This window comes from Dendroctonus ponderosae, unplaced genomic scaffold (assembly GCF_020466585.1).
Source record: "Dendroctonus ponderosae isolate FM_Combo_2020 unplaced genomic scaffold, Dpon_F_20191213v2 Dpon_F_20191213_1, whole genome shotgun sequence".
NCBI lineage: Eukaryota > Metazoa > Arthropoda > Insecta > Coleoptera > Curculionidae > Dendroctonus > Dendroctonus ponderosae.
In genome coordinates this window covers 30,316,917-30,333,182 of record NW_026017110.1, presented here as the reverse complement: position 1 = coordinate 30,333,182, position 16,266 = coordinate 30,316,917, and the positions used below count along the sequence as shown (strand labels likewise).

Sequence of the window (16,266 nt, the reverse complement as noted above, 5' to 3'; positions counted from 1 at the left end):
CCCCATTTTCACCAATACACTGTTTTTATAAGCTTTAAGCTTAGGAACTCTCGCAGTATATAAAACTTACATATCAATTTTCTGATTTTGGTTATTAAATATTCAATATGATTTGTCCATTTTAAGTGCTTATCAATTATAATGCCTAAGTATTTTGTATTTTCTAACCCTTTTAATTCTAACATTTTATCCTCATCTAATTTTATCAAAATACGGACGATTTGCAATTAAACACGGATTGTTAGTGAAAAGGCAATATAATGTGATTTTTTAACATTACGACAACCAACAAAAAACAAAATTTTATCACAACGCGACAACCCAAAATTATTTAACCAATTATGCACTTTGCTGAAACCCTGTTTTACAATTTCTTTTAAGTTGGTCCAATTACTGCCAGAGAAGATCATTACAGTATCATCAGCGTATGATAGTATCTTTCCTTTAATATCAATGCTCAACATCCCGGGTGATTGAAAATTGGCGTCATTCCAGTCTGGCGGTGTTTTAGGAGTACAGAATAATTAGTAAAAATAATTAATTGTTACTGAAAACAGAAATTTCCAAAAAACTATATTAGAAAAACGGCAACAATGTTTTTCAAGATAATCTGCCTAATTAACATTGCATAAATACCTGTTGCTTCGTAATTATTTTAAACTCCGGTAACCATGGATAAATAAAGAGTGACAATAAGATAGACAAGGGTGAACGGTAAATTCAACAAGAATCGTTGAATGACGGAACCTATTTCGAAACTCGTAACCTCAAATTATTAATTTGTTTACAAATTATGAAAACATACATTTGAGTCTGTAACTCCCAACAAGTGCCTGTGTTATCACCATATTATGCACTCTTCTCGAGCAGATTCTCGTATTCGGTTAATTAAGTCCTGCTCAAATTATACCGGTGTTCAGTAATCCATTAGTTTAATGTGATCTTACATACGTGGTCGGAATGTAGCCGGTATTTATTTGGTGCCTGGATAAGTGTTAGTTGTTGTGCAATGTTCTGTGTGCCCCTGAAAGGCTCTGCTGCAATTATGTCCAATACGTGTTTCTCTGTGTCTGGAACCCGAACATCTATTGTCCACTATCTTCCTGGAACCACTCTCCTCGCCCTTTGTTGGCGTGAGTTCTTTCAGCTTCTGGTGTAGCATTTCCCATGAACTAATCGCATATTCGCAAATTCGTGAAAGGAAATTTAAAGTAAGTGACAGTTTGACAAATTATTGTTATTATATATGTTGATGACAAAAAACATAATTGCCGCTTTGACTTTTCATCACAGAATTGTAGAATAGAACTTTTTTAACATCAAAAATTTTCGTAATTTGATGCTACCAATTAAACATGAAATACTGCACAATGCTTAATAACAAAGTTGAAATTCGATTTTCAACAATCTTCTGGAAATTATCGAAAAATGTTTTAAATATTTTTCTCGTATTTTCCAAGTGAGCCCCTATTACCCCTTAAAAGGAATGACGCCAATTTTGAATCACCCTGTATATACTAATGTAAATATACCGTTTTATGTCTTCATAAATCAGTTCTTCCATCATTATCATATTTTCTTCTTCAAGTGCCATATCAGGTCCCCCTGACGTTGGCAATCACTTGGGCGAGTCCTTCTCGATTTTGCGTCAATCGGAATAGTTCCTCTGCGCTGCATTTACTGGTGCATTCACGGATGTTCTTCAGCCATAAAGCTTGTTTTCTTCCCACTCCTCTACGTCCTCCGACTGTTCCCATTATGATCCACAGTAGGGTCTTGTATCGCTATCATCTGAAGACATGTCCAAGAAATGAGATTTTCCTGCATTTAGTAGCAAATGTGTTGCGTCGGCTCTGTTTAGCACCATTTTGTTGGTCTGCATAGCTGTCCAGAGTATTCTCAGCATTCGCCGGTGTAAATGCCGATAACAACGCTTCCAACCGACTAACTGTAGCGGCCTTGATTATGATTATGATAGATTTCGATGTTTTTCTCTTTGATCATTTGTAATAGCTTCGTTGGAATGTCATCAGCTCCGATGGTATTTTCGGTTTTGCCAGATTTTACTGCAAATTTTTATTTAACGATGAAAATTATTCTCTCTTCTATTCTCTATTAAAGTCGAGTATTCGAGTATTTAACAAATATTAAAGTATTCAACTAGTGAAGAAATTGTAAGTACATGATTTCAATGTGATGATCAAAAACCATGTTCTGTGCATACTTTTTGATGACGTTATCTACTGTTTCTACACCCAAGTCTTTATGAAGATTTTCATTTCTTATATACTATGGTGCATCAACGATACTACGAAGTACTTTATTCTGGAAGCGCTGGATGATGTTTCTATTGCTCTGTTTGGTGCAGCCCCAAAGTTGCACACCATAACTCCACACTGGCTTGAGGACTTGATTATATAACTGTGATGTGCTTGTTATACACTGTGAGAGCTGAGTTTCTACCCAATAGCCAGTACATCTTTCTGTACTTCAGATTCAGTTCTTCTTGACGTGTGGTTTCCATCTGAGTGTTGTATCGAGTGTTATGCCTAGATATTTAGCTGTATTCCCATATGGTATAATCTTGTCATTAATGTATACTGGTTTGTAGTTATTCGTTTGTTGGTGAAGTCGATATGGACCGATTTCTTTTCATTTAATTTGATAACGTTGAACCTCATCTATAGCTGCTTGGAGTTTTTCAGTAGATTGCATAGTGCTGTCGCCTATCGCTAGGATTGCAGTGTCATCGGCGAATGTAGCAACAACATTTTGATCAGCAACAGTAGCTTGACGTAATTCTTCTTCAACCCCACTCACACTGACATCATTAGAGCCTACTGGCAGATCCGATGTGTATAGTAGATAAAGTATTGGTCCCAATACACTGCCCTGTGGAACCCCTGCTTGAATTTCTTTTAGGTCAGAGTAAGCATTGTCTTGTCTGACTCTGAAGTACCTCTCAGTTACGTAAGATTTCAATATTTGTGAGTATTGAACCGGAAGCAACTTTTCAAGTTTATGGATCAAGCCTTCGTGCCAGACTTTATCGAAAGCTTGTGCAACATCCAGAAATATAGCTGAGCAAACTTTCTTGCTTGCTTGTAGAATATAAATAATTTATTTTATGAAAGTATACGAAGTGCATATAAAGATATTTGCCCGTTGTGAGTATTCGAATATTCGAGCTATGACTAGACATAATTATTCGCTTTTTGAATATTCGAATACTCGAATACTCGAATTATTCGAGTTTGATTCCGAGCCCTAGTGTAAATCCACTTTTTTTACTCGAACCCTTTTTGCGATTAACATTTAATGTTTGCTTGACCCGCTTAATAACGTTTGAGACGGTACTTCTATAAACTTTTACCTCTGTTACAATTTTTCGGTGAGTCCACGATGGACTTGCATGATAATTTGGAATTATTAATTCATGCACTTCTAATTCAGAGGTCATTTCTCTACTAAGACATATGTACAGTTCGACGTCTAATATGTCAAAATCATTTGGAGGTTCCCAGAAAGAGCCTTCTATGATTGGAATTTCGTTTTTTATTTTGTGAAGAGCTAGAACGGTTTTTGTGTATAGCGAACTCCGTCCTTAGGTTGTTAAAATTTCGAGCTTTAATGTGCACAAGCTAGTCGGTCTCTTGCAAACTCAGACTGGAAAGTTATTTTTGAAGCTTATATTTTAATAGGCATTAACTAGGTATGTTCATATTAAAAAGTATCCAATTTGACCAAGTAGGTACTTTATAAGTTATTTAATTTATATTACACTGTATAAATATATATTTTTTTGTAGATCAGGTTTGGTTATTGGAAAGAACTGTGTGAAAAGGAAACTTTTGAAGAAGGTGTTGCCCCCATTGCCGACTGCCACAATAAAAGGCAAATCTACAGTATTTATGAAGCAGAACGGTTCGGACAAAAAGGCAAATAATTGTGATATAAAGGTTGGGAAATCTGAAGCTACATCAGCGGACAATAAGTCAAACGGAAAGTCTTCAATGTTTATGAAGCAGAACAGCTCAGCCAAAAAGGCTAATAATATTGATATAAAGGTTGAGAAATCTGAAGTCACACCAGAACATAACAAAACTCAGGTACCCATATTATTTTGCAGCTTAAACGTTTGTAATGGAGTTTTCTATAAATCTTACAGTTAATTGTTACAATAATAATAATAATAATAATAAAGAACAACTTAACAAGCAGCGAACTGTAGCATGTTGCATTAATAGGAACTAGTAAAATATATTGTATCTCGTAAAATTTGAAGAAATCTGTGGTCGTCTATGTTTAGCTTCGTTATTAAGTCTTACATACTTTTTTAATACTTTTGGAATAAGTCCTAGAAACCAAACTACTTGCTGTAAATTGAAACTGTACTTGCTTTCTAAACAGAATATGAAATTATGCACAGCATAAATTTAATTAACGATTGAAGATTCGTATGTTGCTTACTTGCACATTTAACACGTTTTTAAAAACTCTTTAAATTAAAAAAAAAACGACACACTTAACTGTAATTTATATAAGAAGTGATATTGTGTAGGCAAACTACATAAATATGACTATTCTTAGTTTAATTTTTTTTTTGTACTAGGCGAATTCTAAGGGCAGTATTACAAGTCTTTTCAATAAGGCTGCTCAAGCTAATGCAGCCAAACAAAAGGCTACTGAGCCGAAAGCTCTGCAAAGGAATGATGGTTTATTAAATTCCGTTACAAAGCAAGCCACTAAAGAAATTGCACCTGAGACAGTTAAGCCCGAAGAATTAAAAGTAGACGTTGGCGAATGTAATTCAAATAAAACAATAAAAACTGAACATGGAAAGGTCCTGAAAAAGTCAGATTTATTTGATTCAGATACCGATGAGGAGATATTTAAAGATTTGGAAATTCATGATTCGAAACCTGTTAAAAGTGAAGTTAAACCCGGCCCAAAGAAAACATCAACATATCAAAAAAATAAAAAGCGACCAAGTACTAGTTGCAATGATAAATCAGCGAAAAAAAGGAGAAGAATCATTGTGGAGGAATCTGAAAGCGATGGTAATGTCTCAAACTTTTGAATTGACAAGTAAGCCGTAACTTACGTTTTAGATATGTTTGCATCAGATCAGTCAGAAAATGAAATGGAATCTGTGAATGACGAACCAGAACCGGAAAAAGATGTCAAGCCAATTTTACCCAAAAATAAACGGAGAAAATCGGTGAAGAAAACCTACGAAGATGATGAAGGTTTTATAGGTACATTTGTTGGCTTTATATTCGCTATGGTTTTTTAATTTTGGATTTTTATACGGCAAAGTGCAAGTAAATGAATGAAATCACGCACGTGCGATGGAAACATTCCAAACGGTTTGCGCACAATTAACATCTTCAAATTACATCGTAACCCTGTATAATTTTAGTTAGTAATCCTTTTGTACATTTACAAATTGAGCTTAATTCAGAAAATTTAATGGGGCTTGATCGTTGTGCAATCACTGCCAAATGACGATTATTTTGTTCTAAGTTTATTCGATCGGTATATTTATACTAAGAAAAAACAAACTTTAAAACTCATTATACAGGGTGTCCCACCGGGAACAGCCGCGATTGATATCTGGCAAACTATAGTTTGGAGATATTTGAAAATTGGACAGCGTGCCCAAGCGATATATTATTACCTACTATAACCACGCTATATATTATTACATTTTTGAAATCTATTCCAAATTCTGAATATATTTCATGTAGAATATCCTATACCTAAGTCTAACCGTTTTTGATATATCTGAAATTTTATGTAAAAGATGACAATTGTAGCCACTCCAATAATTATTCGTTTTTCCTATAAGGGAATATGTTGTATGAATAACTTAATTTAAGTCGCATTTCTTGTTGTCAAGGACTTACGTTAATGACATTTTGACAAAATTTTCATAACTATTAAAACAAAGTGTAAAAAAATAAGTTTTACAATGACGTTGAGAAAACCGTCCAAAATTTTTTTTCCAAATAAAAACACTCATTTTTGAAAATTTTATCTTATTCACTATTGAAAATAAGAGCAAATTTGTGTAAAGTTGCCTATTCCAAAAGTTTTGTGTCAGTTACCTTTTGAAAATAATTAATAATTATACCCGGAAGCTTAAATTATACAAAATATTATTTAAACTTATTTATTATTTACGGAGAATGTGATAAAATTATATCAAGAACATGTGACACATTTGCCATTCCAATATCCACAAAAACAGAAATCTTCACGCTGTGCTGTTAATCAAATTATACAAAATTTCAATAATTTTTAATACGTCTAAATAACAGTGCATATTCAATTTATAAGAGCAACCATAAAAATTAGAGACCCCTAGATATATATACAGGGTGTTCTTCTAGTCATTTTAGAGGGGGGTCTTCCTGAGAATTTGATATTTGATTTCCAAAATGGCGAAAAATAATAGTTTTTGCTGTTTTCCTCTAAAACGGTTAAACATAGAAACTTCAATTTTGGTATACATTATAAGCTAATTGAGTGCCATTTTATTATAGTGTTTCGTGGTTCAGTTTGCTTTTATACAAGGTAGAAATGTAGAACCCCTAGTTTTGTTTTGTTTAGATCTTTTTTGTGTGCACTCAAACTTTTCTCGCATAATTTTGTTAATCACTACAAGTTATTTACTAACTTTTTTATCTCTTATTGTTTTTTCCTAAGACCACTAGTTGGCCCTAAAAAAATAAAATGGTTTTCTTTGTCGTTCTCAAAATGTGTAAGTAATTAAGTTAATTTTTTTAAATCTAATAACGTTTTCATATAATAATTTTGGTATGCATTATTAGTTGATTATTAACAACCTAAACAATATGCGCAACGATATAAACAAACAAAATTAAAACTAAATAAAGATTCTAATGTTAACTTAGCAGCTGTTGGTCACCTTGACATTCTTGGCATAATCGCAGTCGTTTAATTAAATTAAACATTTACAGACCGTAAAGTTTCCACTGAAGTCCTTATTTTGTTAGAAATACTAATTATTCTTTCCTGAAGTTCTTCGATTGTATTCACTTCTGTTGAATACACCGTATTTTTTAAAGGGCCCCAGAATTAAAAATCAAGCACGTTTAGATCGGGAGATCTGGGAGGAGGAGCTTTTTGACCTCTTCCAATCCAACGGCTTGGAAAGTTTTGATCAAGCCAAAACGATTATTTTTTTTGCGGGCAAACTAGTGCCCTTAGGGAAAAACAATAAAGGATAAAAAGTTGATCAATAACTTGTAGTAATTAAAAAAAATATGTTGATAAAAGTTTGGGTGCACACAAAAAAGTTCTGAACCAAACAAAAGTAGGGGTTCCACATTTCTACCCTGTATGAAAGTAAACTAAACTACAAAACACTGCCATAGAATAGCACTCAATTAGCTTATAATGTGTACCAAAATTGAATGTTTAACCGTTTTAAAGAAAAACGACAAAAACTAATATTTTTCGCCATTTTGGAGATCAAATATCTCAAAAATGAGACCTCAAATTTAAAAAATTCTCAGGAAGACCCCCCTCTAAAATGACTGGGAGAACACGCAGTTAAAATACTTTAACATATTTACGGAACACCCTGTATATAAATAATCTTTATTTCCTACAGAAAACGGCTATCGACCCAATCGGTCTTTCTGCCCCTGTGTAGTACATATGTCGTAGCCTAGCTTATTCTAAAATTTGTTCCTATTCCTAACACTCGTATAAACTAATCAGCGATAAAAAAATAATTAAATAAAAAATTATTCGCTTACAAAACAAACAGATCTTAGTCCTAAGTTCAGTTGCGTTTGTAGATGTTTTAGAGTAAAGTATCTGTTGGGGAACGAAAACGGGAGTGTTTTGTCTGTCTTGTGAGGCAAAGAGGATTCAGTATGGTCCAGTTGTGGGGGTTAGTGTATTAGTCTCCGAAATTGTTGTCAGGTTTGTGCGTTCGTATAGTAGTTGGTTGGAAGGGTTGTGCAGGGGGCTCATTTCTGTTCTGATGTTTCGTGTGTGTTTAGTGAATTTCAGTTTGTGGTCGATTGTCATCCCAAGGTACCTTACGTCGTTTGGCCGTCTGTATTTATTGTGGGGGAGTCAGCGTTGAGTCTGTGGTTCGTGCGCAGAAGTTGATTTTTTTGTCGCGTTTGGCGTTAGCCTCCATTTATAAAACCACGTCATTGTGTTGTTTGTTAGTGTGTGGAGTCTTTCAGTGGCTTTTTCAGTAGTTTTGTCTTGTACAATAAGTGCCGTGTCGTCAGCGTATTGTAATATGTATGCCGTTCTGTCGATTTGACTTTTGTCTGGTAAGTTGTAACTGAAAGGCTGAGAGCGGGGATCCTTGAGGAAGCCCTTGTTCAGGGGAAAAAGCAAAGGAGAGTGTGTTGTCAATTCGTACTTGTAGTTGTCTGTTTTCTAATAAGTTTTTTATGGTGTGTAGTAGGTATGGTGGTGTGTGTGGAGTTTGTATAGTAAACCCCTATGCCAGACACTATCAAAAGCCTTGTTGATGTCCAGGAGTAGACATGCCGACTTTCCGTCAGTTAGGTGAGTTGTTTGTATGTTGTTGGTCAAAATAAATAGCGGATGAATAGTCGAGTGATATTGTTTGAAGCCAAATTGGTAAGTTGGTATATGTTTTCCGATCAGTTCTTCGAGTCTCTGTTTTAGTATGTGTTCCATAACTTTGCGCAGCACCGGGAGTAATGTAATAGGTCTGTAGTTTTCCATTTGTGTACGGTCTCGTTCATGTTTAGGTTTAGGAATTATTACACCACTTTTACATGTTTTCGGAATTTTGTTATTTGTGATGCAGTTGTTGATTTCAGTAAGGATGAGTTTGTGGGTTTATTGGGTTAAGCTTTTCAGGAGTTTTGCCTTTATTTTGTCTTTTCCCGGTGCTGTATTTTTGATATGTGATAGGGCTTCATCGTACTCTGTGTCTGTGATTAGTTTGTAAGTATAGTTTGGTGAGTTGTTAAAGTAGTTCAAGTACCAGTCATTGATCATGTTCCAGTTGTCATTGTCAAAGTTAGGGTTTGTCGATATGCTGAAGGCCTTTTGATAGTGTCTGGCGAATGCGTCAACTTTCTCTTTGTGTGTGTAACGTTCTATTACGTTTTGTCAATTGTGTCAGTAGTGTTAGTTTTCTTGTATTGTGCTCATTTCTTGATTTTTTGCCAATATGTTTTGCCCTTGTCTTTTTTTATTTTCTTACATGTTTCTAACCATTTGTCTTGTCGCTATTGTCCAATCAGAGTTTTAATGTTCCTGTTGAGTTGGTTCCGTGTCTTTTTTAGGTCGTTATTTTGGGTGTAAGTGTATAGTCTGTAAAGTTCTCTCTTATGTTTTATGAGTCTCAGTATGCGACCCCTAGATTTAAAGAAAAATGCTGGTTTGTGTTCATGATATAATAATAATTAATAATAAATAAACGGTTCTTGATATAACTGTATCACATTCTCCATAATACCATAGTAAATAAGTTTAAATAATCTCTGTTTGCATAATTTAAGCGACCGGGTATGAATGTTAATTGTTTTCAAAAGGTAACTGACAGCTGTAACCTTTCCTTTGACATTTGATTGTATTAAAAATTGTCACTGTAGTCATGGCAATTAAGAGTGACATGATTTAAGATAAGATGCGGCAAAATAGTCATATGAAACCATTAAATTGACAATAGTTCGAAAACTAAACACTTTTGGAATAGACAACTTTACACAAACTTACCCTTATTTTCAATACCGAATAAAATTAAATAATCACAAATGGGGCTATCATAGATTGTAAAAAAAGTCAGTATATAGTTGGACATAATGCGTTTTGATCCATCATTGTATATATAATGCGTGATGTTATACGTTATAATAAAAAATAAACAAGACAAAACCCAACTGAGCTACTTTTACATTTACTTCAAAATAAAACACATATAACCAAGGAACAAAAAATAACTTTAATGGAAAAACAAGACCTAAAAACAGTGCTTTCAACACAAAATTCTAAATTATGAATTAAATATGGTCAACTAGGTCTTCCGCTAGGCATTCGTAGAAGTTTTCTTCCTCGTTATGGTCTGGAGCTCCTTCTGGAATTTATGGCCCAACATTTAGGGCATGGTTAAAAATTTTAAAGATGATAACGTAATATTATCTTCCCAGTCGACCCCAAATCTTGCTTGGAGCAATTTTTTAACATCATTTTTTTAGCTTCTTTGATTAAAATCACAAGTGGGACGTCCGATGGCTCTTTATGTTTTTCACATTCCGACCACGCTTTACTATTGACATATTTACTTTTGATTCGTCGTCAAAATAATACGACGGTTCAAGTTTGATTTTTACATCAAAAGAGTCATTTTTTCTTTATCATCATATTAGCCCACTATAGCGTCCACTGTTGAACATAGGTCTCCCGAAAACTGTGCCACTGATGCCTATTCTGCGCGACCTGCATCCAGTTTGTTCGGATTCTCCTTAAGTCGTCCGTCCATCTCGTCGGTGGTCGTCCTCTCCTTCGATAGGCCTCACATCGTGGTCTCCATTCGATAATTTTTCTAGTCCATCGATCGTCTAGTTCTCGCAACGTGACCTGCCCAGTTCCATTTTAAAGAGGATATTTTCTTTACTACATCCGTAACTCCTGTCCTACGCCGTATATCTCTGTTATGTATTCTTTCCCTAAGTGATACCCCCAACATCGATCTTTCCAGTGCTACTTGTGTTGTTATTATTTTATTAATCGATTTCTTAGTTAGTGCGTTTTAAACATATGGGGAGTTCAGACTTGAATGATTCTCTGGGGTTGCCAACTGCTGCCCATGTCAAACCTATTCTCCTAGAGATTTCAGAGGTCTGATTATCCCGGCCTATTCGGATTTCGTGGCCCAAGTATTTATATGATGTCACTTGTTACTTCTGTTACTGTTGTACTTCATTATCACCTAAGGGCATATTGGTGGATACTACTAGATTAGTCATAAATTGAGTTTTTTATATGTTGATCTTTAGCCCAACTTGTCCGGATACCTGGTGGAGTTTTTCAAGAGATGCTCTGGCATTGTCAACACGGTCTGAGATTAAAACTATATCATCGGCGAACCTGAGGTGGTTGAGGTTTTCACCGTTGTCATTAATACCCATATCATCCCAGTCTATTCTTTTACACATGTATTGAAGTAATGTATTAAACAGTCTAGGTGAGCTGTGGCATAATTCGACACATTTTTCTATTAGAGATTTTATCACTTGTAGGTGATCGTTAGTATTATAGCCAGAATGAAAGCCAACCTGTTTACAGGGTTGGTAGCTGTCAAGTTTGTTGGTGAGCCTCTTTGTAATAACTGCCATGAATGGCTTGTATACGTGGGACAGTAGGCTTATTGGTCGATAATTCCTCAGATCTGTGACATCGCCTTTCTTGTGCATAATTATGATGATAGCATTTGTCCATTGAGAAGGTGTTGTACCCTTTAGTAGGCAGGCATTAAATAGTTTTTGGATTACATATAGCAAAGTTGATGCTCCTTCCTTGATATACTCAATTGTTATGTTATCATCGCCAGGCGATGTGTTATTCTTCATATTTTTGATAGCTGACTTAATCTCATCAATAGGCATCTCTGGGATATCTTCCGATCCCACGTTCTGGACTTTTGGTATTTGCTGTTGATTAAATGGTTCAGCTTGGTTTGAATATAGCTCTGAATAGAAATCCGTCACTACTATAAGCAATTCCTCCCTGCTCGTAACAATGTTCTCATGTTTATCTCCTAACTTCTGTTATGGTTCTTTTGCCCAAATTTAGTCTGCGTCGGAGTATCTTCATGCTTTTATTTTCTTCAATCGTTTTTTCTGATAGCTTTAGAGATGTCTTTATTTAGCTGTCTTAGAGAGGTATAGTTTGTTGTATATTTGCCCAACACTTCCCTTCTATACTTCATCATATTTAATGTGCTTGTACTCAATTTTTCTTGCCTTTTCCTAGTTTTACTAAAGTTTTCTTTTCTGGCTTCTTGTATCGTATGGATAATTTGTTTATTCAGGTCTTCCACGTTTATGTGTTCTTCATTCATGTTTTCAACATGTTGTAGATTAGACGTAACCATTGTTTCATAGGCATCTATATCATAAATGCGGTTCTGCTTAAGCTTTCGTGCTCCAGATATAATCTTTTCTTGTTCTTTCCTTGTGTTAATTACAATTTTTGTTCGAACTAGGCGATGGTCACTGCCTACGGTGAAATTGTTTAGTACGGTGACATCTTGTATTATATCCTTTCTATTTGATATTATAAAATCAATTTGGTTCTTCGTAACACCGTCGGGACTCAGCCAAGTTCACTTGCGCTGGTCACTCTTTTTAAAAAAGGAGATCATACATAGCAGTTTATGGTGTAACATTAAATGCAGAAGCATACCGCCCCTACCGTTTCTTTCTCCATAACCGTAGGGACCCAGAGCAAATTCACTATCGTCTAATTTGTGGCCTAATTTTGCATTAAAAGCGCCAAGAAGCATCGTATACTGTGCTTGGTCTTGTTGTATTGCTTTAGAGATATCTTCGTAAAAGTTGTCGACTTCATCGTCACTGTGAGTTGATGTTGGTGCACACACTGGGATAATTTTCATTTTGTTTCTTTTATTAATCTCTAGTAATAGATGTATAACCCTTGTTGAGATACTTTCGATTTTTAGTATACTGTTTTTGTGTGTTTTGTTGATGAAAAAGCCTACTCCCCCTTCTAGCATTTCTTCCTTTCCTCTGTAGTGGAACAGATGTCCTGATTTGAGCTCTATTTGGTTCTCTCCCTTGCGTCGAACTTCACTGATTCCTAAGACGTCCCATTTAATGTAACTTAGCTCTTCTTCTAGTTTCTGCATTTTTTGGTCGGTTGATAGTGTTCTTATATTATACGTGGCAATATGCATTTCCTCTTTTCCATGGTAGCTAGATCTATTATTGCTCTTAGCCTTGTCTGATTGCTACGTTATCAGGGACTATTAAGCCGCCTCGGACAACAATGGCTCTTAGTGTATTTTGTGTGTACATGATTTTTTTTTCTGTGGGGTTTATTTAGCCTGATACCCTACCACGCTGGCCATTCCGGGATGGTAGACGGATTACCTTTCCTTAATCCTCGGTTTAACAGTTATACCGCTGTAACTCGGTCGCTAGAGCCTCGTTAGTTTGGGTTAGTTTGGATATAAACAGGGAAAAAAATTAGCCAATAATGTACAAATAAAACTAAATAAAATAACATATTTTTGGTTTAAACAGAACTACATAAATGAAGAAACAAAACGAACACTGTACTGCAGTAAAGGCCAAGCACCAGTACTATACGGACTACTTAAACTTCATAGAAACCACATACCATTACGACCAATCGTCAACAATATAGGTACACCAACTTACAACTTATCACAGTTCCTTTCCACAATTCTAAAGAATGTCTTAGGACAGTCAGAATATCATATTAAGGACTCTTGGAATTTTTGTGAATTTATCTAAAACCAAAAAATACCACAAAATCACTGTTTAGTATCGCTTGATGTAACATCATTATATACCAATATCCCAATTGAATATGCAAGCAAATGTATGAGAAATAAATGGAAGGAAATCGAACAACATACAACAATTCCAGAAAAATAATTTATTGAAGCGGTAAATCTATGCCTAAAATCTACATATTTCAAGTTTGAAACCAAATATTATTCACAAATATACGGTGTAGCAATGGGTTCCCCCATATCAGCGACAATTGCAAACCTTGTTATGAAAAGCTTGAAAAAAAAACATAATAACAAGCCTATATCAACCCACTTTCTTTAAGCGCTATGATTACTTAATGTGTTTACCCAAAGATAAAGTTCAATATATCCTAGATACATTCAACAATTTTCACGACACTATAAATAATGAGGAACAAAAAAACAATACATATATATCACTACCATATATTCCAGAAATCAATACTTACATACATTACAAATACAATTATTTATGCAGCTTAACAAAAAGATAAAAACGTTAATAGGTGAACTAAACTCGAACGACTAACGGCAGAATTTCAAAAATTGGGTTATTTGCACGATGTCCAGCGACACCTCCTGGTGGTAAAGTACCATAATGCGTTATGATATGACAACTCTTCCGGACATAATCCGTTTCGATGTGAATATCATATTTGGCACTCAAATTAGATAGGAATATAACGCTATTTGGTTTATTCTGGGTTTACAGATCCATAGAAGAAGTGGAAATACATACAAAATCGCAACAAAACGAATTTTGTCCTCAAGTGGACATAATGCGCTTTGACAAGTGGCTCCTCAATTATTCGAATAGCTGCAACTGTCATTTTTTACATAAAATTTGAAATATATCAAAAACGGTTAGACTTAGGTATAGAATATTATACATGAAAGATATTTATAATCTGGAGTACAATTCAATAATGTAATAATATATAGAGTTGATACCTACTTCCGGTATAACCGGAAGTGTGGCCATCTTAAAAATATTTTAGGCCTCTTGCCCCCAATGACTTTGGCACACTATCCAATTTTCTAGCTAAAATCAAATTTCACGCATTACAAAACATGTTTTGTTGTTAACTGCATAAGTCTGTAAAATGTCATTAAAATATTTCAAGCGGTTTTCGCAATATGAATAAATTACATTTTGTTATTAAAACGTTATCACCCTGTAGGGCGGAAAATAAGCATTTTCGGAACATGGGCTATTATCGAAATATATCCAAAATTTCTTGCACTATTACCTCTGCAAGGTATGCATCTACTTATCAAACACCCTGTATATTTTAACACTCTAAAGTTAATACTGATGTCGCGTTTTTGTATCCATTAACGGTACACTATTTGTATAATAACATGACATTTTTATGGAAAATTATTTGTGTTTTCTGATTCCCCTGTCGTCCATGTTATTTTGAAAACTATTTTTAATTTCTTAACAATTCTGCATTTTTTAGCTGACTGATTTGTACTTGCAAAGGAAGTAAAATAATATTAAATTGTTTGTACCAGCGGTTAAAGGACCTGCTTCTATATTGTAGCATTTTTGTATTCTAGTGACTCAAACCGAGTACGTATACGAAACAGCATCAGAGGACGAAAATGACCCAAACAATAAAATTCCTCGACCAGAAGAAAAGCCTCTAAAAAATAAAACCGAGGAAAAAGTTGTTAATAAATCTGAAAAGGAAATTAGCCCGAATAAGGCTGCCAAAGGAAAGAAATCTACCAAAAAAATTCCTGCAGCAAATCAATCCACTCTCACTAGTTTCTTTAAAAGGAAGTAAGTGTCATGTGTTTAGAAACAATTAATATATTATTGCAGAAATAAATGTGTTTTGCTTTAATACACATTTCAAAAGCTAAGGAATTATTTTTCCAACCCGTGGAAGAACCCACAAGCGTATCGACCGTATTCATTTAACTGTATGCATTAACTTACCTCAATAGGACACCGAAGCAATGAACCATGCTTTAATTTTTAATACTTTAATTTTTAAAAGTACGTATAAACGGTTTGGAAATAAATACGTACCAGCGGAGAAGGAGGTAATAAACGACCGATTCTTAGCTTAGATAAAGACAAATACATGAATTCTTAGGTGTCTGTCTCTGTTAAAACCAAAGGTTGGTACGAGTTCCGCCACAATAGTATACAGGGTGATTCACGGTCGATGGCGTATTAAACGTTTAAGGAGAATCATAGATAAAGACGAGTATAGATTACCAACTCTCTAGCACAATGTGGAAACAATGTCTATCCTACCGCCATCTATTATGAACCTAGACACAACTGCGCCACGTCCTTTTTGCGGGGTTTGCGTCTCTACTACTACTGTTCAGGGTTTGCATCCTTGCTATTGTCGGCCTACCCATTACTTAAATTGGAATTAAGATATGTTTAATATTCAGTTTGATATATTTGTACAGAGGCAAGACTTGTTTCTGATTTATAAACAAATTTATCAAATTGAAAATAAACATGCTCCTAATCTCAATTAAAGTACTGGGTAGTGATTGGTGTTTGGATATGTTGATAATAAAAACTTCATAAGCATTTTCWAMTTTTTATTGCAGTYAATAAATAGGCGAAACGCCAAGTACCATTAATTTGTGAAAAGTGTTTTATACAAACAACAAACCTTTGATCAAAAAGCAAAATGAGCACGTTATGAATCAAGGCTTAAGAAAATAAACAAATAATT

The 16,266-nt window shown here is 34.6% G+C and overlaps 1 protein-coding gene across 4 annotated transcripts in view; it reads left to right on the top strand.

Annotated features, from left to right (window-relative positions):
* The window catches only part of LOC109536767 (nucleolin), a 19,931-nt gene extending 3,813 nt beyond the window's left edge, over positions 1-16,118 (top strand). Inside the window, exons 3-7 of one of the 4 annotated variants that reach the window (XR_007280320.1) lie at positions 3,809-4,109; positions 4,613-5,060; positions 5,112-5,258; positions 15,119-15,610; positions 15,664-16,118. Coding sequence is in view for 2 of the 4 variants with exons in the window: in XM_019903124.2 (XP_019758683.1) it covers positions 3,809-4,109; positions 4,613-5,060; positions 5,112-5,258; positions 15,119-15,348 (1,126 nt within the window). In the remaining 2 variants the exon portion in view is untranslated. Of the gene's footprint in view, positions 1-3,808; positions 4,110-4,612; positions 5,061-5,111; positions 5,259-8,458; positions 8,617-15,118 lie in introns of those variants that run through there. The other 3 variants (XR_007280321.1, XM_019903124.2, XM_019903125.2) reach the window with 3 other exon arrangements.
* Positions 16,119-16,266: the final 148 nt, after the last annotated feature.